At 45.2% G+C, this 24,228-nt stretch overlaps 1 protein-coding gene and 1 long non-coding RNA gene across 3 annotated transcripts in view; both read right to left on the reverse strand.

Annotated features, from left to right (window-relative positions):
- The window catches only part of LOC139267278 (histone deacetylase 2), a 93,337-nt gene extending 72,748 nt beyond the window's left edge, over window positions 1-20,589 (reverse strand). Inside the window, exons 1-2 of one of the 2 annotated variants that reach the window (XM_070885331.1) lie at window positions 20,509-20,585; window positions 738-776 (exon numbers count right to left, since the gene is read on the reverse strand). In XM_070885331.1, the coding sequence (XP_070741432.1) occupies window positions 738-776; window positions 20,509-20,560 (91 nt within the window). In that variant the 5' untranslated portion in view covers window positions 20,561-20,585. Of the gene's footprint in view, window positions 1-737; window positions 777-20,508 lie in introns of both variants that reach the window. The other variant, XM_070885332.1, reaches the window with a different exon arrangement.
- Window positions 4,905-8,503, reverse strand: LOC139266856 (uncharacterized). Its single transcript, XR_011593788.1, has 3 exons — window positions 6,278-8,503; window positions 6,003-6,165; window positions 4,905-5,868 (listed from the first exon to the last, which is right to left on the reverse strand). It is a non-coding gene; the product is annotated as an uncharacterized lncRNA (long non-coding RNA).
- Window positions 20,590-24,228: the final 3,639 nt, after the last annotated feature.

The following is a 24,228-nucleotide window of genomic DNA, read 5'->3' on the forward strand; positions in this document are numbered from 1 at the left end:
TGTAAATCTACATGAACTAAATAAATTAGAGTGCATGAACTACAAAAAATAAATCAATAAACATTCACAGTATTGAGAAGAGTGAACAGTGTATAAAATGATTACATTGAGATTTAGTCTTTTTAAACAGTGATATGTTCACACTAAATCTATTCAGCTAGTATATCAGAACAATAACATACCTCAACAGTCAGTAAACACATTGTTGAAGTATGTACAGAACACAAATCTAGATACATCGATTTAGCATTGCCAGTGAAAAGAGCAACACTACCTATAGTTCAAAAAAGTCATTCTGCTCAGCAACATAAACTGTTCAAGCAAAATAAACTGGCAAGCCATGTCAAAATTGAATTTTTCTGAGAGCCACTTAGTTGCTGGGCAAAAGGAGATATAAATGGCAGATCACAACAAAGAGACAAAAATGAATGCTGAGAGAATCTTTCCCATCAAATAGGAGGCTTTCCTCTACTTTCCAATTATTTTGATTCGAGGAGTGGAGGGAAGGAGAGCAAAGGGAAGGACTAAAACTACTGCCCTCATTGTCTCTACATTTTTAATAATGAACATTTATAATTTCAGAAAAAGATTTTGAATTAACAATTGAAGGAGAATAATAATCAGGTTTGTTTTGAACCGGTTTGCTGCATTTGGCAATATTGCTATAATCACAGATTAGTATCACATACAAATTTCAATGCTTCTTCAGTCTTTTTGGTCAAAAGCCAAAAACTTACCTACATCATCAGTACTGTCAGCTCCACTTAAGTGAATACCTGATAAATGAATATTTCTGTTAAGTAAGTAGTAATTGAAAAGTCAAAACCAATTTCTATCTAAACATGAATCAATTTCAATTTATTACACATTTGGTCGTATATTCTAAACTGCAATTACTTTTGTACGATTACTGTTATTTGAACAATGCATCAACATTACAGATAACTTTGAATAATCTACACTATGGACAATATGCCATTATAATTAAATAGCATGTAATATATTGTGCAACAAAAATAAACTAATAGCTCACTGTGAACTCCACATAAATGAATAAATGTTGTGGAAACACTTTGAGAGAAGGGAATTACCTGCACTTTTGTTGAAAACTTGCTTTTACCTATTCATAGAACTTTGCCTTCCCCTTATTGTAAATTCAAAGAAAAATCTAACAGTTTAGAGAATGCTCTGCATGTGTGGAGAACATAAAAGATGATGGTCAATACAAATGCTAAACAGCATATTAGTAGCCCCAGAATTCTATATTAATGGATGTTTATGACTAAATATAATCCTTGAACAACTCTTCCAGAATGTCCAGGAAATCTCAATTTCCCATGCCACCAGACTTATTTAACACTATAGGATAAGATATGCACTTATGCGAATGGACTTTAATGTTATACAGGTTGGACCTCTTTGGCCTGGAAACATCCGTGGTTCGGCATTATTTGAGCGAGAGGGAGAGGAGGGTTTATAAAAAAAAAAGCACCAAACCAGCACTTTAATTAATATGGCTGGGAGATTTCTACAGAGAGCGAGGTCCGAGTTTCGCCGCCTGCATGTTTGAAATGCAATCTCAGTGAGTTTTGCAGTCTGACGTTATCTGCGCCATCTCTGAGTGTTGCAGTCTGACGTTATCTGCGCCATCTCAGTGAGTGTTGCAATGTGTTATCTGTACAATCTGAGTGTGCAAGGCACTAGCTGGGGGCTGTGCCGTGGGTCTGTAACTTTAAACGACGTTTCAGAAAGCAGGCTCGGTTGCTGCTGCAGTCGGTGTGTATGGCGGTTGGCTGGGAGAGGCTGTCAGTCAGTGAGTGTGCGCATGGGTGCTGAGGGAGCTGCCCACTGGCTGCCAGAACACACACACACACACACACACACACACACACACAGGAGCCCGGGCGCTGTCGACAGGTACCGGTAAGCTTAGGCTAGGCATGACTTCCCGTGGTTCGGAAAATTCTCTGTTTCGGCACCGGTCAGGTCCTGAAGGCGCCGGACTGCAGAGGACCAACCTGTACATGCAATTATTGTATAATCTTTATTTACTTCAAATTGATCCCAGCATCAAGAAATTTTTATCCATCAGTAATTCACTCTTTTATAGTCTATTTCTATTAATTCAAAGTCTTTTTTGCACTAAAAAAAAACAGAATCATCCAATAATTTGAAACGAATGACTTTGAATTAAGAGACTACATTCAAAATAATCTTTAAACAAACATAATCCAAGTTTGGAAGGACGAAACCTATATATTTAAAAACTTTCGCATACCCTTAACGTGCTTTACTAAACTTGGTGTGAAAAAATAACTACAGTGCATGTGCGTAAACCAATCCGCATGCCCATCATCAGAGAGCACACTGAATGTCACATCAAAAGTAAATCTGTTTTGCTTACCATATTTAACATAGCAAAGTCAGTCTTTTTACATATTAACTAAAGACCATATTCTTAAAATTACAATCATCTTGTAGATTTTCCGAGTGTGCCAGAATTGTCTTCAACGAGTGGCTCTGGCTTAGCCCAAGGTAAAAAGGCCAGCAATTACTGGCAGCCAGCAGACAGGGTTTATAGGTCTCTCTGTCCCAGAGATCAGCAAATGCTTCTGGAGTCTGTCAAGCCTCTCAACTCAGGATTCTCATTTTAATGATAAATAAAGATGATGCTTTCTGTGACACACAAGGAAAAAAGAACTTCACACTGACACTTCGACAGAATATTCTAATTCCTTCCAAAATCTACACCAATCTAATCTTTCAACATCTCATTTAAATATTTATAGCTGGTGCCCCCTTCACCCATTTTTCATTTATTTCAGGAGCATGCATTGAAAAGACTGCACCTAAAGCATTTAGTTGAGTAATATTTTATTTTTAAATTGTTTCTTTAGTCAATGAACTGTGCCAGTCCCGATCATACCAAAATTGGAAAATGAACACACATGGCAACCAAACTGGAGACCTATATCAATTCTTGCAGCCAAAGTAGTATAACACTGCAGATCTAAAACTTAATCAAAAACTTGCTGTATTGGCATGAAGTGAGCATTCAAGCTAGCACTGCAAGAATCAAATATTTAGCCTTTCTGGAACATGTATACAAAAGGTAGTACGTGAACATCAAAGAAATGCAATGCAACATTTCATAATAATGGTGGTAGAACTAAAAATGCTCTAACGTACAATTATTAGAACATAAGAAATAGGAGCAGGAGTAGGACATTTGGTCCTTCGACCCTGCTCCGCCATTCAATAAGATCATGGCTGATTTGATCATGGACTCAGTTCCACTTCCCTGCCCGCTCCCCATAACCCTTTACTCCCTTATCGCTCAAAAATCTGTCCATCTCCGCCTTAAATATGTTCAATGACCCAGCCTCAACAGCTCTCTGGAGCAGAGAGTTCCATAGATTTTACAACCCTCTGAGAAGAAAAAATTTCTCCTCAGCTCAGTTTTAAATGGGCGGCCCCTTATTCTGAGACTATGGGCCCAAGTTTCGAGTGGAGATGCAACTAGTTTAGTTTGGATTATCTTAGAAATCGCAATTCTCAGCACTTATAGTTTTCTCCAGTTCTAGTGAGTTAGTTTAGGTTCGTTTTAGCTCAGGTATTTTTTTTCCAAAAGGGGGTGTGTCCAGCCACTTAGGCCTGTTTTGCAAGTTTCGGCAGCGAAAACTTACTTCAAGCTAATTTAGAATGGAGTAAGTGTTCACTTTTGTAAGTTCTGAAAAACCTTATCTAGAGTTAAGCTCAGTGCAGGCACAGCCAGAAACAGGGGGTGGGAAGGAAAGGACTGAAGCATTAAACACCATCACTTAAAATGGCCTAAACCTCTTTCGATGATATTTTGCCTTATATCTGCGGAATAAAGACAGTTGTTTCTCTTTTTATAAATAAACAAGTTTAGGCTCCCGGCTGAGGCAGACACATCAACACCTAATTATGGCTAATTTGATCCTTTGGAAATCATCATACCCCATTAGTCCAACCTATTACTTGAATGACTCACCTAGGACTAGATTATCTCTTATTTGTAAAAGCTAACTGTTTGGCATTGTGTCTCTGTCAGGGACTGACTGTTAGAGTAACATGTTGTAACCCACCACTGTCTCCCACACCCCAAACAGCACTCTTCCCCTTCCCCTTCCACCCCCCCGCCCCCAACCCTTCGCTCCGTGTGTCCCTCCTCACTCCTACACCCCCAACAGCACTCTTTCCACATCCCCCAACACTCGCAGCCAGCAGCAGGACCGATCTGTGCGTCTCAGATACTGTAGGGCAATCAGTTGCTGGCTTCCTCGGCCCACGGACACTCATCCCACTGCAGCAGGAGAGATCTCCGAGCCACGGCACGCCACATCAGCACGCCCCTCGGTCATGGCTAGGTGCAGGAGGCAGGCTGGGTGAGGGATGTTTATCTTTTGCAGGTGTTCTTAAATGTTGTGATGGGTATGATAACGGACCATGATTCAGTTATAATGTTAAGTAATAAACTTGATTGAAATGTTTACAATGTACTTTACTTTAGTGCAATAATAAAAGCATTCTTGTCATGATTCAGTTTCAATGTACAATATATTTTATTGAAATCTTTACAATGTACTTTACTTTAGTGCAATAAAATCATTCTTGTATCAAATTTGATATGACTCTTTCCAATCACTTTAAAACTTTAAGTATTTGGAGTTTTTAAGTTAGAAAACTTAGTAAACAATTTCAATGTGAATAAGATCATTGAAAAGCCTTAAGATAATTTTTAACGCAGTAAATTTAAACTTATTAAATGTGAGAACATTTACACTTTAAGATCACTTAAAAACTCTAATATTATATACTTGTAAAGTTACAAAAACTTAGTACACAATTTCAATTTGAAAACAGTTACTACAGTGGCATCAAATCTACTACATCAACACCAGCAGCAAAGAAAGGCTGCACCCAGCTCTCATCCACATCTTGGTGCATGTGCACTGCCTCATTGGGGGGGGGGGGGGGGGTAGGGGAAGAGAGGGGTTGGGGGCGGGGGGAAAAGAGAGGGGGGGGTCCCAACTTGGGTCTCTACAGAAGCTGATACTGGGATTGCAGTGGGAGTGGCATTTGATTGGCCAGGATGTGTGCTTATTGCAGCAGCTAACTGCCTGATGGCCTCTGCCAGCATTTGCACTGCTCCACAGATTCCCGCATTCAATTCACGTGGCATAACTGCTATTTGTCCAGACAGTGCTGCTAACTCATCACCAACCCCTCTGATGGTATCGAGTGAACGGGTAAGGTCATTGCCCTCCACACCCAATGCAATAACGTCAAGCGCATTTGTTGAACGCTGCCTCTCAGGAGAGCATACTCGGGTTCTTCTTCCTCTCGCCCAGGCTCTGCCTCGTGGCACCCCTCCAGTGCGAGGTGCAGGGTGGGACGGTGGGGCACTGGGTGTTCCACACTGCATTCCACCACCACCACCACTGGGACCCGTTCCTTTGACAGTGGGGCCTCTGGGTGCTACAAGCTGCATTGCACCACCACCACTGGGACCCGCAACCTCGGAAGATGTGAAACCATGGAATGTCTTACCAGAACTTACATCACTAAGCGTGGATGGGTACGTGAGGAGACGATGACATGCCGCATCAGATCTTAAAGCATCACGCAAGGATGGGGAGGTGGATGAAAGAGTGGAATATTGGACGAGAACTCATGGTATTGTCTGGGAGAGTGAGGCCCTGCACTATGCACTGATCCATATTACGATCAACATTCTCCCCTGAACACGTATCCATGCGCCCCTCCTCCCCTCCCCCCCAACACCTTGGTCTTGATTGCACACATCTGAATCTTCCTCTGAATCTTCTGGATTGGCATCATGTTCTGCAAAATATAACCGAACAGTCAAATGATTAGCAGCACACAAGTGGGCAGGATGGGTGACACGAGTAGTCTCGCACATAGCAGGCTAGGCAGCAGGATGATTTGAAGGCTCACAATGCATTTTCAGGACTTACCCTCTCCCAAGCGTGTGGGCCCAGCTTGTGCATCGCTGATTGCCTTTCTCCAGGCACGATTCATCATGGCAGCGACCCTCTGTTCCAAGGGTGTCAGTTGGTGCAGATTTGGCGGGCCTCCTCCTGTTCATGTTCTTTCCCTTTTGTTGTGAGCCAATTTCTTCTGCAAGAATGAAAATATAACTTTGAGATGGTGCCTTTCTGCTGGGTGGAACATATACAGCTGGTCACATTTACAATTGCAATTCCGTTGAGAAAAGGAAAATATTACTTACACTAACGACTTGACCAAGGTCCTGCCATTTCTTTTTACACTGGGCCCCAGATCTCCTGGTATTCACCACTAGGTATCAGTGTTTCTTGATTTCTTTGGGTGCCACCTTTGTGCGACCTGTTGCTGGTGTCCAGCTCCTGCCATCTCCCCTCAATGACATTAACTAGTGTCGCCACTTTTTCATGCAAGAAGTTCTTCGTTCTCGTTGCATGTTCTTGCATTGCTGTACTGGATTTCCACTCAGTGATTTTTAAAAACAGTCCTTTCCTTGCATGCACGTGTGCAGCACTCCTTTTCACTCCAAGAAACACAAAGACTTTTCACTCCTTCCCTTCCTGCACCCAAAAAAATCACACAGCTCGCTTTAACAGAGTGCCACGTTCTTCCTTTAAATGACCTTGCTTGCACTTATACAGCACTCCTTTGCACTCCAAGAATCAGTTAAATACTTTTCACTCCTTTTCCTACCTGCAACCAAAAGTTCCAGCTCACTTTAAATGAGTGCCTGCAACGTTCTCCCTTTAAATGGTCGATTGCCAAGGTTGAGGATCCATTGCGCATGCGTGCACGCTGTAACGCGCATATGCAAGGGTGCCGATTGTGAAAGAGACGCAGGGCCCTAGCCCCGCACCCCCCTGCTAGCTGCAATTGACTTGCTCCGCCCCAGGGAGCCTCCGCTGCGCCGCGCCACACTCCAGGACGACCGGAGAATTCCCCGATAAGATTTCGGCGCACTTTTTTTCCCCCAGACAGGTTACGTAAATCACGGAGGTACACCGTTTTCAGCAGCATCGGAAACTTGGGCCCCATGTTCCTGAGTTTTAGTTTCCCCTTTTAGTGGAAATATCCTCTCTGCAACCACCTTGTTGAGCTCCCTCATTATCTTATAAGTTTCAATAAGATTACGTCTCATTCTTCTGAACTCCAATGAATATAGGCCAACCTACTTAACCTATTTTCATAAGTCAAGGCCCTCATCTCTGGAATCAACCTAGTGAACCTTCTCTGAACTGCCTCCAATGCAAGTATATCCTTTCTTAAATACGGAGACCAAAACTGCACGCGGTACTCCAGGTGCGGCCTCGCCAATACCCTGTACAGTTGTAGAAGGATTTCTCTGCTTTTATACTCTTTCCCCCTTGCAATAAAGGCCAACATTCCATTTGCCTTCCTGATTACGTGCTATACCTGCATACTAACTTTTTGTGTTTCATGCACCAGGACCCGCAGGTCTCTCTGTACTGCAGCACTTTGTAATTTTTCTCCATTTAAATTATAATTTGCTTTTCTATTATTTCTGCTAAAGTGGATAACCTCGCATTTTCCCACATTATACTCCATCTGCCAAATTTTTGCCCACTCACTTTGCAGATTTTGTGTCTTCCTCACAATTTGCTTTCCCACCCATCTTTGTTATCAACAAACTTGGCTACATTACACTCAGTCTCTTCATCAAAGTCATTAATATAGATTGTAAATAGTTGAGGACCCAGCACCGATCCCTGCAGCACCCCACTAGTCACTGTTTGAAAACCAGAAAATGACCCAGTCATCCCGACTCTCTGTTTTCTGTTAGTTAGCCAATCCTCTATACATGCTAAAATATTACCCCCAACCCAGTGAGCTCTTATCTTGTGCAGTAACCTTTTATGTGGCACTTACTGAATGCCTTCTGGAAATCCAGGTACACCACATTCACTGGTTCCCCTGTATCCACCCTGCTCGTTACATCCTCAAAGAGCTCCAGCAAATTTGTCAAACACAATTTCCATTTCATAACTGACTCTGCTTGATTGAATCATGCTTTTCCAAATGTCCCGCTACTGCTTCCTTAATAATGGACTCAGCATTTTACCAACAATAGATGTTAGGCTAACTGTTCTATAGTTTCCTGCTTTTTGTCTGCCTCCTTTTTTAAATAGGGGAGTTACAGAATAATGTACTTAGCACAAATGTAAGTAATAGAATCTATACACTTTGTAACCAGTGACAATTAATCCATTTAAATCTCATCATCGACCATGGAAGGGGAGTTAATGTTACAGTCTGTGAATTCTTCTACTACTTCGCACAATTCTCCAAGGGAAGTGTGAGAAAATACAAAAACAATCTAATTATGGCGTATAGGTGAAGTATGCCTGTATTAGCATAAACAAACTCTCTCAACTTTAGTCAGAGAAATGATAAAAGAACATTGCAGACATGATTGGAACAGACAGAATTAAATAAACCACCACCTCAAAAAAATGAGCATAATTTAGAGAATGAGGTTGGGCAAGTGCTCAAAGGTACAGTCAAAGAACTAAGAATAGAGAAGCATTTTGAAGATGACAAGAGATGTAGCAAGGTAAAGGAGTTTGAGAAGAAAATTCCAGTGCAGAGCTGTAATGATAAAAGGCTCTGCCACTAATGGTGGAAGTCAGAGGGTGGAGACACAGGGCCAGATTCAACAGTATTCGGTAGGATGTCGGGCTAGAGGAAGTTTCAGAGATAAAGTTATCTGAGGTCATGCAGAGATCTGTAAATAGAAATAAAGAGGGAATTTTAACCGTAAAAGTGAGTGGGTTGGAAGCATGGGGGTAGTTGTTAAAAATGTGAATCCCAAATTGAACCCAGCTCCAACCTGCTCACTTCCAGTTTCAATGAAGTCAGGAGGGGAGGCAGGCGGTTTATTTAAAATATATAAATGAGGCTCGAAGCCTTTTCTTTAACCTCCATTTTGTGTTTAACTGTAACTGGTCAGGTTTTACACACCTCATAAAAAACGGAAGCTACAGCAAGGCAAGGTCTGCTGCATCAAGATGATAAGTACCTTTACACTTACCACCTGGATCCCGAATCCCTACCTAACCCACCCCCTCTATCTCAAAACCACCCACGAGGTCTCCAATTCCGCCCGCCGCTCCCTCCCCCCCCCCCCCACCCCCGCCCCCCAGGGCCTCCAATGCCTCCCCCGGCCTTCCCCGTGTGACTCCCGGCCCATGACCCCTTTAGACCCCCATTCTCTCGGGTTTCTCAACCTCTTCGGAGCCCCTACCACCTACTAGCACCCCCACCCCACCTTCTCCATTAAAATTCAGCCCAAAGATTTTGAACTCAATGGCCCAGAATTTGCAATGAGAATAACAGTGAGGCTATCAGCACTCCGTTATAATGGAGGAAATCTGAAAATCTGACAGCAACTTCTGCGGTACGCACATGCGCAGTTAAACACGGAAATCCAGAAGTTGCTGTCGGAAATACCCTGCTCCTCCACATGATGCGCTGTTGCAGTCCTCACCAATAGACTCAGTATTGAAATGACTGCAATGGTGTGAACTTGGGGTACTTGCAGGTACATTCAGGAGTGAGTGAGTTTTTAAATGGTGTGATGAATGATAATTACTGCTCAACAAACTCTCTGGCCCTGAAACATACATTTATAAGCGTGGAGTCTCATTCCCTCAGAAGAAAATGAGCGTTGGAGGTTTTTAAAGAACACAAGAACATAAGAAAAGGAAGTCGGCGGCCCTACTGCCCCTCGAGCTTGCTCTGCCAATGAATAAGATCATGGCTGATCATCGATCTCAACTCCACTTTCCCACCCGATTCCCATATCCCTCGATTCCCCCAGACTCCAAAAATCATCTTAGCCTTGAACATATACAGAGATTCAGCATCCACAGCTCTCTGGGGCAGAGAATTCCAAAGATTCACAACCCTCCAAGTGAAGAAATCCCTCCACATCTATGTCTTAAATGCCCTATCCCTTATCCTGAGACTGTGCCCGCTAGTTCTAGACACTCCAAACCAGTGGAAACAACCTCTCAGCATCTACCCTGTCAATCACCTTCAGAAACATGTATGTTTCAATTAGATCACCTCTCATTCTTCTAAACTCGAGCGTATAGGCCATGTACACAATCTTTCATCATAAGACAGCCCTCTCATCCCAGGACTCAATCTACTGAACCTTTGTTGCACCATTTCCAAGGCAAGTATATCCTTCCTCACATAAGGAGACCAAAACTATGCACAGTACTCCAGTTGTGGTCTCACCAAGGCCCTGTACAATTGTAGCAAGACTTCTTTACTCTTATACTCCAACCCCCTTGCAACAAAGGACAACATGCCTTCCTTATTGCTTGCTGTACCTGCATGCTAGCTTTCTGTGTTTCATTCACAAGGACACCCATATCTCTCTGAACACCAACATTTAAAAGTTTCTCACCATTTAAAAAATATTCTGTTTTTCTATTCTTCTGACCAAAGTGAATAACCTCACTTTTCCCTACATTACACTCCATCTGCCACCTTACTGCCCACTCACTTAGTCTATCTATATCGCTTTGCAAATGCTTTGTGTTCTCCTCACAGCTTTATATCATCAGCAAATGTGGATACATTACACTCGGTCCCTTCATCTAGGTCATTGTAAATATCTGACGCCCCAGCACTGATCCTTGTGGATCACTAGTTACAAGTTGCCAACCTGAAAAACACCCGTTTATCCCTTCTCTGTTTTCAGTCCGTTAACCAATCCTCTATCCATGCCAATATGTTACCTCCAATCCCATGATCTCTTATCTTGTGTAATAACCTTTTATGTGGCACCATACTGAATGCCTTTTGGAAATCGAAATATACTACATCAACTGATTCCCCTTTACCTACCCTGCTAGTTACATGCTGAAAAAACTAATAAAGTTGGCAAGCACGATTTCCCTTTCATAAAACCATGTTGACTCTGCCTAATCATGTTATAGAAACATAGAAAATAGGTGCAGGAGTAGGCCATTCGGCTCTTCGAGCCTGCACCACCATTCAATAAGATCATGGCTGATCATTCCCTCAGTACCGCTTTCCTGCTTTCTCTCCATACGCCTTGATCCCTTGAGTCATAAGGGCCGTATCTAACTCCCTCTTGAATATATCTAATGAACTGGCAACAACATCTCTCTGCGGTAGGGAATTCCACAGGTTAACAACTCTGAGTGCAGAAGTTTCTCCTGATCTCAATCCTAAATGGCCTACCCCTTATCCTAAGACTGTCTCTCCTGGTTCTGGACTTCCCCAACATTGGGAACATTCTTCCCGCATCTAACCTGTCCAGTCCCGTCAGAATTTTATATGTTTCTATGAGATCCCCTCTCATCCTTCTAAACTCCAGTGTATAAAGGCCCAGTTGATCCAGTCTCTCCTCATATGTCAGTCCCGCCATCCCAGGAATCAGTCCAGTGAACCTTCACTGCACTCCCTCAATAGCAAGAACGTCCTTCCTCAGATGAGGAGGCCAAAACTGAACACAATATTCCAGGTGAGGCCTCACCAAGGCCCCGTACACCTGCAGTAAGATCTCCCTGCTCCTATACTCAAATCCCCTAGCTATGAAGGCCAACATACTGTTTGCCTTCTTCACCGCCTGCTGTACCTGCATGCCAACTTTCAATGACTGATGAACCATGACACACAGGTCTCGTTGCACCTCCCCATTTCCTAATCTACCGCCATTCAGATAATATTCTGCCTTCGTGTTTTTGCCCCCAAAGTGGATAACCTCACATTTATCCACATTATACTGCATCTGCCATGCATTTGCCCACTCACCTGTCCAAGTCCCCCTGCAGCTTCTTAGCGTCCTCCTCACAGCTCACACTGCCACCCAGTTTAATGTCACCTGCAAACTTGCCGATATTACACTCAATTCCTTCATCTAAATCATTAATGTATATTGTAAAGAGCTGGGGTCCCAGCACTGAGCCTTGCAGCGCTCCACTAGTCACTGCCTGCCATTCTGAAAAGCCGTTTAGCCCAACTCTCTGCTTCCTGTCTGCCAACCAGTTCTCTATCCACGTCAGTACATTACCCCAATATCATGTGCTTTGATTTTTCACACCAATCTCGTGTGTGGGACCTTGTCAAAAGCCTTTTGAAAATCCAAATTCACCACATCTACTGGTTCTCCCTTGTCCACTCTACTAGTTACATCCTCAAAAAATTCCAGAAGATTTGTCAAGCATCATTTCCCTTTCATATATCCATGCTGACTTGGACCAATCCTGTCACTGCTTTCCAAATGTCCTGCTATTTCATCTTTAATAATTGATTCCAACATTTCCTCCATTACTAATGTCAGGCTAACCGGTCTATAATTACCCATTTTCTCTCTCCCTCCTTTTTTAAAACAGTGGTGTTACATTAGCTACCCTCCAGTCCATAGGAACTGATCCAGAGTCGATAGACTGTTGTAAAATGATCATCAATGCATCCACTATTTCTAGGGCCATTTCCTTAAGTACTCTGGGATACAGACTATCAGGCCCCGGGGATTTATCAGCCTTCAATCCCATCAATTCCCCTAACACAATTTCCCACTTACATAAGAACATAAGAATTAGGAACAGGAATAGGCCATCTAGCCCCGCGAGTCTGCTCCGCCATTCAATAAGATCATGGCTGATCTGGCCATGGACTCAGCTCGATTTACCCGTCCGCTCCACTTTATAAGGATATCCTTCAGTTCCTCCTTCTCACTAGACCCTCAGTTCCCTAGTATTTCCGGAAGGTTATTTATGTCTTCTTTCGTGAAAACAGAACCAAAGTATTTGTTTAACTGGTCCGCCATTTCTTAGTACCCCATTATAAATTCACCTGAATCTGACTGCAAGGGACCTACGTTTGTTTTCACTAATCTTTTTCTCTTCACATATCTATAGAAGCTTTTGCAGTCAGTTTTTATGTTACGAGCAAGCTTCTTCTAAAACTCTATTTTCCCCCTCCTAATTAAACCCTTTGTCCTCCTCTGTTGTATTACAAAATTCTCTGTCCTCAGATTTGCTGCTTTTTCTGGCCAATTTATATGCCTCTTCCTTGGATTTAACACTATCCTTAATTTCCCTTGTTAGCCACAGTTGAGCCACCTTTCCCATTTTATTTTTACTCAAGACAGGGATGTACAATTGTTGAAGTTCATCCATGTGATCTTTAAATGTTTGCCATTGCCTATCCACCGTCAACGCTTTAAGTATCACTCGCCAGTCTATTCTAGCCAATTCACGTCTTATACCATCGAAGTTACCTTTCCTTAAGTTCAGGACCCTAGTCTCTGAATTAACTGTGTCACTCTCCATCTTAATAAAGAATTCTACCATATTATGGTCACTCTTCCCCAAGGGGCCTCGCACAACAAGATTGCTAATTAGTCCTTTCTCATTATGATTTTCTCAGTGCCCTGATACTACTTCCATAACAATGGATTCCAGCACTCCTCCTCCGCGCCCCCCCCCCCCCCCCTGCCGACGACTGATATCAGGTGAACTGTCCTGTAGTCCCCAGTTTTCTTTCTCCCTCCTTTCTTGAAAAGCAGTGTTATATTTGCTACCTTCCAATCTGCTGGGACCGTTCTAGAATCTCAGTAATTTTGAAAGATCACTATATCTGCAGCCACCTCTTTTAGAACCCTAGGGTGTAAGCCGTCAGGTCCAGGGGATTTGGCGGCTTTTAATCCCATAAGTTTCTCTAGTACTTTTTCTCTACTTATATTGCATTACGTTCCTCACCCTCATTCGACCCTTGGTTCGCCATCGTTTTAGGTATGCTTTGACCTCACAAAGGCTTTCTACACTGTTAACCGTGAAGGATTTTGGTGTGTCCTCCTCAAATTTGGCTGCCCTCAAAAGTTTGTCAACATCCTCCGCCTGCTTCATGATGACATGCAAGTCTTGATCCTGACCAACAGATCCACCACAGACCCAATTCACGTACGGACCAGGGTCAAGCAAGGCTGTGTCATCGCACCAACGCTCTTCTCAATCTTTTTTGCTGCAGTGCTCCATCTCATCCTCAGTAAACTCCCCGCTGGAATGGAGCCAATCTACAGAACAAACAGGAAACTGTTCAACCTCCGCCGCCTCCAGTCCAGATTCAAGGTCATCCCATCCTCTGTCACTGAATTAAAGTATGCAGATGACGCTTGCATCTGTGCACACTCAGAGGTCGAACTTCAAACCATCTTAAACACCTTCACCGAAGTGTATGCGAGCATGGTCCTTACACTAAACATCCGTAAGCCAAAGGTCCTCTACCAACCTGCCCCCGCCACACAGTACTGCTCCGCGATTATTAAAATCCGTGACGAGGCATTGGACAATGTGGATCATTTTCCAAACCTCGGGAGCCTACTGTCAACATGGGCAGACGTCGATGGCGAAGTCCAGCACCACCTTCAGTGTGCCAGTGCAGCCTTCGGTCGCCTGAGGAAGAGAGTGTTTGAAGACCAGGACCTCAAACCCGGCATAAAGCTCATGGTCTATAGAGCAGCAGTGATACCCGCTCTCCTATATGCTTCAGAGATATGGGCCATATACAGCCGGCACCTCAAAGCATTGGAGAAGTACCACCAACACTGCCTCCACAAGATCCTGCAAATCCATTGGCAGGATAGGCACACCAACATAAAAGTGTTCTCACTCAGGCCAAGATACCCAGCAACGAAGCATTGACCATGCTTGTTCAGCTCCGATGGACGGGCCACATCGTCCTCATACCCGATACAAGACTCCCAAAACAAGCACTCTACTCAGAGCTGCGACACGGCAAGCGAGCCCCAGGTGGGCAGAGGAAACGCTTCAAGGACATCCTCAAAGCCTCCTTGAAAAAGTACAACATCGCCACCGACACCTGGGAATCCCTGGCCCAAGACCACTCAAACTGGAGGAGAAGCATCCGGGAAGGCGCCGAACACATCGAGTCTCTTCAACGGGAGTAAGCGGAAGCACAAACAGTGCACGACAACCCAAGCACCACATCCACCCGTCCCTTCAATCACCGTCTGCCCCACCTGTGACAAAGACTATAGGTCCGCATTGGGCTCATCAGTCATCTGACAACTCATTTTTAGTGTGGAAGCAAGTCATCCTCGGCTCCGAGGGACTGCCTAAGAAGAGAAGGTATGCTTTTTGCATCTTCTACTGTGAAGACAGATACAAAATATTTGTTTTAACGTTTCTGCCATTTCCTTATTCCCCATTGTAATTTCTCCTGTCTCAGCCTCTAAGGGACCAATGTTTACTTTTGCTATTCTCTTCCTTTTTACATACTTGTAGAAGCTCTTGCAATCTGTTTTTATATTTCTTGATAGTTTTCTCAGTCTATTTTTTCCTTTATCATCAATTTTTTGGTCATCCTTTGCTGGTTTCTGAAACTCTCCCCATCCTCAGGCTTACTACTATTCTTCGCAACATTATAAGCTTCTTCTTTCAATCCTTTAACTTCTTTAGTTAGCTACGGATGGATCACTTTTCCTGTGTAGTTTTTGTTTCTCAATGGAATGTATTTTTGTTGAGAATTATGAAATATTTATTTAAATGCTAACCACTGCTTATCTACTGCCATACCTTGTAATTTATTTTCCCAATCTACCTTAACCAACTCACCCTTCATACCTATGTAATTGGCGTTATTTAAGTTTAAGACTCCAGTTTCGGACTTAGGCAAGTCACTCTTAAACGTAATGTGAAATTATATTGTATTATGATCACTCTGCCCAAAGGATCCTTTATTATGAGATTGCTAATTAACCCTGTTTCATTACACAATACAAGATCTAAAATAGCCTGTTCCCTGGCGTATTGTTCTAAGAAATTGTCCCGAATGCATTCCATGAACTCATCCTCCAGATTAGCTTTGCCAATTTTATCTGTCCAGTCTATATGAAGATTAAAATCCCCCACGATCATTGCATTACCTTTTTTTCAAGCTCCTACTATTTCTTGATTAATATTAATATTCTGTCCAACAGTATAGCTACTGATAGGGGACTTATATATTATTCCCACCAATGTTTTCTGCCCCGTGTACTCCTAATCTCCACCCATACTGATACTTCCTGATCTTGTGAGCAGAGATCCTTTCTGTCTACTGTCCTTATACCCTGCCCTCCCCTCCTTTAACATTCTGCCTGTTTTTTCGAAACGTCAAGTACCCTGGAACATTTTAACTCCCAACCTTAGTCACCTTGCAACCACGTCACTATAATGGCTATTAGATCAAACCCATTTATCTCGATTTGTACCACTAGTTCATCTACCTTGTTATGAATGCTTCGTACATACAGATACAGAGCCTTTAATTTAATGTTTTTTACCATTATTCCCTACTTTGACCTTATAATCTGCTGCTACCATTAAACTCGCCGTCCCTTCCTGTCACTCTGCTTATTTTTACCCAAATCACTACACTATGTTACATTGACCTTTCTCTTTAGATATCTAAATTTATACTCACCTGACACCTCCCCCACCCTCTATTTTTTTTTTTAAGTTTAAAGCCCCCTCTACAGCCCTAGTTATTCGATGTGCCAGGATGCTGGTCCCAGCCCGGTTTAAGTGGAACCCACCCAGACGGAACAGCTCCCTCTTTCCCCAGTACTGGTACCAGTGCCCCATGAATTGAATTTAAAACCTTTCCTCCCACATCGCTCTTTAAGCCACGCATTTAACGTTCTGATCTGCTTGATCCTATGCCAAGTTGCACGTGACTCAGGTAATAATCCAGAGATTACCCTTGAAGTTCTGCTTATTAATTTAGACCATAGCTCCTCAAACTCCCTCAGCAGAACCTCATTCTTAGTTCTATCTATGTCATTGGTTACTACATGGACCATGACAACTGGATCCTCCCCCTCCAAGTTCTTCTCCAGCCGCAAGGAAATATCCTTAATCTTAGAATAAGGGGCCGCCCATTTAAAACTGAGATGAGGAGGAATTTCTTCTATCAGAGGGTTGTAAATCTGTGGAATTCGCTGCCTCAGAGTTGTGGAAGCCGGGACATTGAATAAGTTTAAGACAGAGATAGACAGTTTTTTAACCGATAAAGGGACTAAGGGGTTATGGGGAATGGGCAAGGAAGTGGACCGGAGTCCATGATCGAATCAGCCATGATCGTGTTAAATGGCGGAGCAGGCTCAAGGGGCCGTATGGTCTACTCCTGCTCCTATTTCTTATGTTCTTATGAACCCTGGCACCGGGCAGGCAACACAACCTCCAGAACTCCCTATCGCAGCTGCAGAGAACATTATTTATCCCCCTGACTATACTGTCCCCTACCACTACCACATTGCTTCCTTCTCTCCCCACTTGGATGGCCCCTGTACCACGGTGCCATGGGCAGTTTGTCCATCCTCTTTGCAGTCCTTTTCCTCATCCAAGCAGGGAGAAAGTACCTCGTACCTTTTGGAAAGGGTCAAGGGCTGAGGCTCCTCCATCACTGCATCCTGGGTCCCCATACCTACCCGACTCGCAGTCACATCCTCCTGTCCCTGACCATTGAATAACTCTGAAATACTATTGAGCCTTAAGGGTGTGACTGCCTCCTGGAGCAAAGTGTCCAGGTAACTCTCCCCTTCCCTGATGAATCACAATATCTGCAGCTCGTTCTCCAGCTCAACAATTCTGAGCAGAAGCTCCTCGAGTTGCAGACACTTGCTGCAAAATGGTTGCTCGGGATCACGATGCTCTCCACAACTCCCACATACTGCAGTTACAACACACCACCTGCCCTGCCATCTCGAACCTTGTTTTATTTATTAATTAGTTAAATCTTTAAATCAATCGCTATTTTAGTTTAATACAGTTCGATATAAAGAAAAATACAAAATAAATTACTTTTTCTGTCTGTCTTTTATCTCTCTCTCCCCCATCTGTATTTCATCTTAATCCCATCTGTATTTCCAATCTTTATTTTACTTTTTGTATATCATTTAATCTAATTTATATTTCCTGCTTTATACTTCCTGGTTTGGACTCTGCGTGTCTCACTGAGGAGTCCCACTGTTGTTTGTCCTGTTCACATATGAGACAGATCCCCTATAGAGGGTGCCACGCTGGATTAGAGGAAATCTCCACTGACAAGCCGTGGAAAGTTTGTGGGCAGTTGTCAGTGAGATGAACGGCAAGCACCGTTCCTTCACCGCTCAATATATTGGCTGATGGGTGAGTGGGACTTAGAGCGTGCAGGTAGCATAGTTCTGGATAAGATGGCGCAGTGAGCTTGGGATGTGGATGGAATGATCAGGGACGGAGGTGAGTAATGCCTTAGATATGGAAATAGGATATTTTGGTGACAGACTGAATGTGAGCAGGACATTAAGTTTGTGTACCATTGGGTTCAGCTTGAAAGCTCAATGAAAAGAACAAATAACAAACCAGAAAAAAAAAGTAAATGGGAAATTTGGCAAGAGACATAAAAATACAGAAGCAAATAAAAGGGAAAAACCTGGGGCAGGCAGGATTTCATAGGCAATGATGTCCACTCTGTCACATTACATGTGGAACAGACTTCTAACAAAAGCAGTTAATGCAGTGTTAATTAACTGCTTGAAAAAGGAACTGCATAAATATCTAGCTAGGAATAGGGTTAAAGGTTACAGGATAGCCAGATCATCAAATACTCCAGGGACACAATGGTTGCTATAACTAAGGAAATATTTGCAGAAAGCAACTAGGCAGGATTAAAAATTGGAACTATAGGGATGGTTGATATGTTGCGAGTTTTGCATGATTAATCTGGGGAGAACGAGGAGAATTTCCCTCAGGACATGAAATAAAGGTGAGAGTCCATCATAGGGTTGATTATACATAGCAGCCTGGAGGTACGCGGGTATGTTTAGCACAGTTTGGCTCAAACCAGCACAAAAGATCGAAGAATTTCAGGCGCAAATTTAATCAAGTGCAAATTGAGTTTCTGCAACTTTTATGCTAATTCAAAAAACATCAAAACTGGCCATTCCCCGAGATCAAATTAATCACCATTACATGTTTCAGCTAATTGCACTCGTTTGCAGACTTTCAAGTAGTCAAGCTTTTTTTTTTAAAGGCACAGGCATAAATAAGCATGTTATAAAAGCTTTATATATTTTTTAATTTACGAAGAAACTGACTCCTGTACACCAATGTAAGTAGTAAATGGTTCTGTATAGTTTCTTTAAATAATTGAAAATGACCAAAAATCAAGTTTCTCACAGGTGGTGGCCTAGACACTGATTAAAATTGCTTATTTTTGTGATAAACCTATTTTCAACTGTACTAATAAAACTGCACCAGTTTCCCACTCTTAAATAGACCAAGGAATATTTTTCCAATGCAGATTTTTAAAAATACATTGTAAAACGATTCATGGAAGGTTTTGCATTTGGCGACACACAAGTGAGTTTGAGCGGAAACTTGAGCAAAAAGAATCTTTGTAAAACTAGCGCAATTTGGAGTGCAATTTACACCTGGATTGCCGATTGCACCCAAAGCAGAAATTCTTGACCAGCCTGTGGAAGTAATGGACTGCATGGCTTTTTCTCATTCAAAGTTGTTGTTTCTTTCTCATTCAGCTTTTTCTATAAAACATTTCAGCCTCCCAGCTGCTGGGCTGGTGTTGCAGCAGAAAGAACTTCAGAGAAAAATACATAACTCACTGTATAGATTACAAATCCAAGAGTCAATTCAATACAATTTGACTCAAATTTTCAAAATAATTTTTTTTATCCTTACCACATGATAATGTAAAACTTTACCTGTAAGGTTTCAAACATTAGCACAGGAAAATAAAAGATTTAGCTAATGTTAATGAATGCTCAAGACTTGTACACACATTAAGGCACTATTCAGTTATGAGATTAGTACATTATTAAAACTCCCCCGCCAAATCATTGTTTCAGCTCCTATAACACCTTCTGACAAAGAAGGTTAAACAGAGTCCGACAGATGTTGTCGCCAGCAGGATGAAGCCAGCAGAGGTAGAGTAGATCGATCCACAATAAAAGGGAAACGGATAATAACAGGATGTGGAGGTGGGACCAAGTGTCAGAGTCAGCACAAGTGCGACGGGCAGAATGGTTCCTCGTGTTCTGCAAGACACAGAACTATCCACCCCCAGACCGGCCCGGGACCACCCACCCTCGGACCGGGACCGGGACCACCCACCCTCGGACCGGGACCGGGACCGGGACCGGCCCCGGCCCACCCCCGGATCGGATCGGCCCGGGACCACCCATCCCCGGGACCTCCCATCCACCCCGGGTCGGTGTCACTTTGTGGCCTCCGTGAATGTCGCAGCCCCAGACAGAGAGACGGCGGGATGGAGAAACTCGGGCCTGGGCCTGCCGCCCGCTCGCCACAGTCAGAGACCCCGGAGCAAGGCTCCACTTGTGGCAAAGTAGCGGCGCTTGCCGGGAGCGGACAGTCCGCCCCCCCGGGCCGCTCTTACCGTCATAGTAATAACAAACTTTCTTCTTCCTGCCTCCCTGAGCGAGCGCCATGACAGCAGCGCGAGGGGCTAACGGCAGCGACCAACAGCAACCCGCCACAGGGGGGCAGGGCAGTGAGAGAGCGAGCGCCCAATATCAAACCCTCCCCACCCCCAGACAGTTGTACCCATAAACAATACACAGCAATGGTTTTAACTACAAAACGCAATGGTGTTTTTCTGCGCTGTTTAACGATAGTCTCTAAGGACTGTTGGTTTTATAATTCGTGTCCTCCACCCCCGGCCGATTGGAAGAGTCCGCCGCCTCCAGCCCGTCAATCAGTCGCGCGGCTGTCAGGGCGGCAGGTCGGCAGACTGCGGGTAGGTCACCCGGGCCGGGTCACCGCAAGTGGCTCACAACGGGTCGGGTCACCGCGGGTGGCTCACAACGGACCGGGTCACCGCGGGTGGCTCACAACGGGCCGGGTCACCGCGGGTAGGGTCACCGCAGGTGGCTCACAAGGGGCCGGGTCACCGCGGGTAGGGTCACCACAGATGGCTCACAAGGGGCCGGGTCACCGCAGGTGGCTCACAGCGGGCCGGGTCACCGCAGGTGGCTCACAACGGGCCGGGTCACCGCGGGTGGCTCACAGCGGGCCGGGTCACTGCGGGTAGGGTCACCGCGGGTGGCTCACAGCGGGCCGGGTCACTGCGGGTAGGGTCACCGCAGGTGGCTCACAACGGGCCGGGTCACCGCGGGTAGGGTCACCGCAGGTGGCTCACAACGGGCCGGGTCACCGCGGGTAGGGTCACAGCGGGCCGGGTCACTGCGGGTAGGGTCACCGCAGGTGGCTCACAACGGGCCGGGTCACCGCAGGTGGCTCACAACGGGCCGGGTCACCGCGGGTAGGGTCACCGCAGGTGGCTCACAACGGGCCGGGTCACCGCGGGTAGGGTCACCGCAGGTGGCTCACAACGGGCCGGGTCACCGCGGGTAGGGTCACCGCAGGTGGCTCACAACGGGCCGGGTCACCGCGGGTAGGGTCACAGCGGGCCGGGTCACTGCGGGTAGGGTCACCGCAGGTGGCTCACAACGGGCCGGGTCACCGCAGGTGGCTCACAACGGGCCGGGTCACCGCGGGTGGCTCACAGCGGGCCGGGTCACTGCGGGTAGGGTCACCGCAGGTGGCTCACAACGGGTCGGGTCACCCGGGCCGGCTCACCACGGATCGGGTCACCGTTGGCCGGCTCACCGCGGGTCGGCTCACCTTCGTTTCAGCCACTTTCAGAAACTGACTGAAAAGGGTAAAGCAAAATCCTGCGGATGCTGGCGATCTGAAGTGAAAACAGCAAATTCTAAAAATACCCAGAGGGTCAGGCAGCATTTGTGGTGAGAGAAACCAAGTTAATGGCCACAATTTTCTGGGTCCATGCGGACGCGATCGCAGGCCGGTCGGGTGGGAAATTTTAAATAAGTTGCAGCGGATCAAGAACCCGCCCCCATGCGCTTTTCCCTTTATTGCGTTTGTCGATGCGACAGCAACCTGACCGGCAAAGGTGGGCAGTCTAATCCAAATTATTAACCAAAAAAAGTACTTGTCAGACCCCTAAGTGCCTTGTTCAGCCTACCGTTAGAATGTCCATGGTTTTCACGCAGCCTGAGGCGGGAGTTGAATGGCCATTGCTGCAGATGATTAGATGACAGCATGAAATGTATTATAAAAGCTCCCACCTCACAGTTGGTCACTTTCCTCAGGCAAAAGCTGTTGCTGACTGCATTCCTAGCACACATTTAGTTTTCTGCAGGCTGCAAATGTTTCCAGCAAAGTCACCATCCAGTATCACCTCATTGGTACAACCTAGACTACTTCTTGCATCTCTACTTGACCTGCCATCTATTCCATCAGCATGGGTGCCGTTTAAACATGCCTCACCTTGGTCCTCAGAATCGGACCACGATCAGCCCCAACACCAACAGCACCAGGCAAACCAGCAGCAACAACAACACCACCAACCTTCTCAATCACCTGATGCTGCACAGGACAAAGGGAATCAGCGCAGGGCTGCACTGCGCCGGGGGTATACCAACATAGGATATATAGGCAGAGGATGAGCTTCCTCAAAATAACTGAGCAGCAGTGCCAAAGGAGGCTCAAGCTATCATGCCAGGTCATCTCAGACATTTACCCTTTGCTCAAATAAGACCTGCTGCCCAGAGTAGTGGATGGACATGCCTTATCATTGGCTGTCAAAATCACCAGTGGCATCAACTTCTTCGCTTCAGGCTCCTTCCAGGAATCTGCAGCAGACATTTGTGTCATCTTGCAATCGCCCGCCCACAGATACATCATTCAGGTCACCGATGCCCTCTTCAGTTAGCCAATTATATCAACTTTGTTACTGAGCGAGCGCTAGCCTTTGCCACTCTGGCTGGCTTCCCACGGGTGCAGGGCATCATCAACTGCCCACATGTGGCCACCTGGACACCCCATCATAACCCAGGAGTCTTTGTCAACAGCAAGGGTTTCCACGCCCTCAATGTGTAGCTGGTCTGCAACTATAGGAAGATCATTATGCATGTGTGTGCCAAATTCCCTGGCAGGTGTCATGACTTTTGTCCTTCTCCGGTCCAGCCTCCCTCAGCAATTTGATCCTTCAAACAGAATTTCCGGCTGGCTGCTTGGAGACAAGGGCTATCCACTGAAGACATGGTTCATGATACCCTTGAGAAGATCAAGTACCGAGGCCCAGGAGAGATACAAGGAAAGCCACATTTCCACCAGATGTGTCAGAGAGCACACAGTAGGCATATGCTTCAGATGCCTTGAGAGATCTGGAGGAGCCCTTCAGTACACACCAGCCAGAGTCTCCAGAATTGTCATGGTCTGCTACGCCCTGCACAGCATAACGCAGCAGCAAGGCCTTGCACTGCATGAGGAGTAAGGCACTGAGCACAGCCTGTTCAGAGGAAGAGGAGCAGGAGGAAGAGTATCAGCTGGAAGCTAGGAGGAGCTGGAGCAACCGAGCGCACTGCTGCACCTCCAGGATTGCTCTCTTTCTGAATGCCCCCCGAGGCTCAGCGTCTGCCTGCAGCTGAGCAGAGCTGGGAGTGTCCTGTGCCCTCCGTTGAGGAGTCTCCACTGCTGTCCCTGTTTCCACTATCTGCTGTTGCTCACTTGTGACTTGTGACACACCCGGTGACAACATTACTCTATCTTCCGTGGGACTCACCGAGGTGTGCATATATGAGTGACTGATGTATGCCATTTAGCTGTATGATATGTAATTCTGTCACCAGGTTGCTGAGATGTTCCCCCCTCTCCATTTCCCACCTCCAGCTGCTCAGCCACTCCTGATACTTCCAACCCAGCCTCCTCTGCTGTTGGAGGGTGGCAAATGATGGAGGCACACCTCCAGTTCTCTCCCTCTTCTGCGCACCCTTTTCCTGCAAGGAGGGAAAGAAGAGAAACATAGAAAATAGGTGCAGGAGTAGGCTATTCAGCCCTTCTAGCCTGCACCGCCATTCAATGAGTTCATGGCTGAATATGCAACTTCAGTACCCCCTTCCTGCTTTCTCGCCATACCCCTTGATCCCCCGAGTAGTAAGGACTTCATCTAACTCCCTTTTGAATATATTTAGTGAATTGGCCTCAACTACTTTCTGTGGTAGAGAATTCCACAGGTTCACCACTCTCTGGGTGAAGAGGTTTCTCCTCATCTCGGTCCTAAATGGCTTACCCC

This window comes from Pristiophorus japonicus, chromosome 7 (genome assembly GCF_044704955.1).
Source record: "Pristiophorus japonicus isolate sPriJap1 chromosome 7, sPriJap1.hap1, whole genome shotgun sequence".
NCBI lineage: Eukaryota > Metazoa > Chordata > Chondrichthyes > Pristiophoridae > Pristiophorus > Pristiophorus japonicus.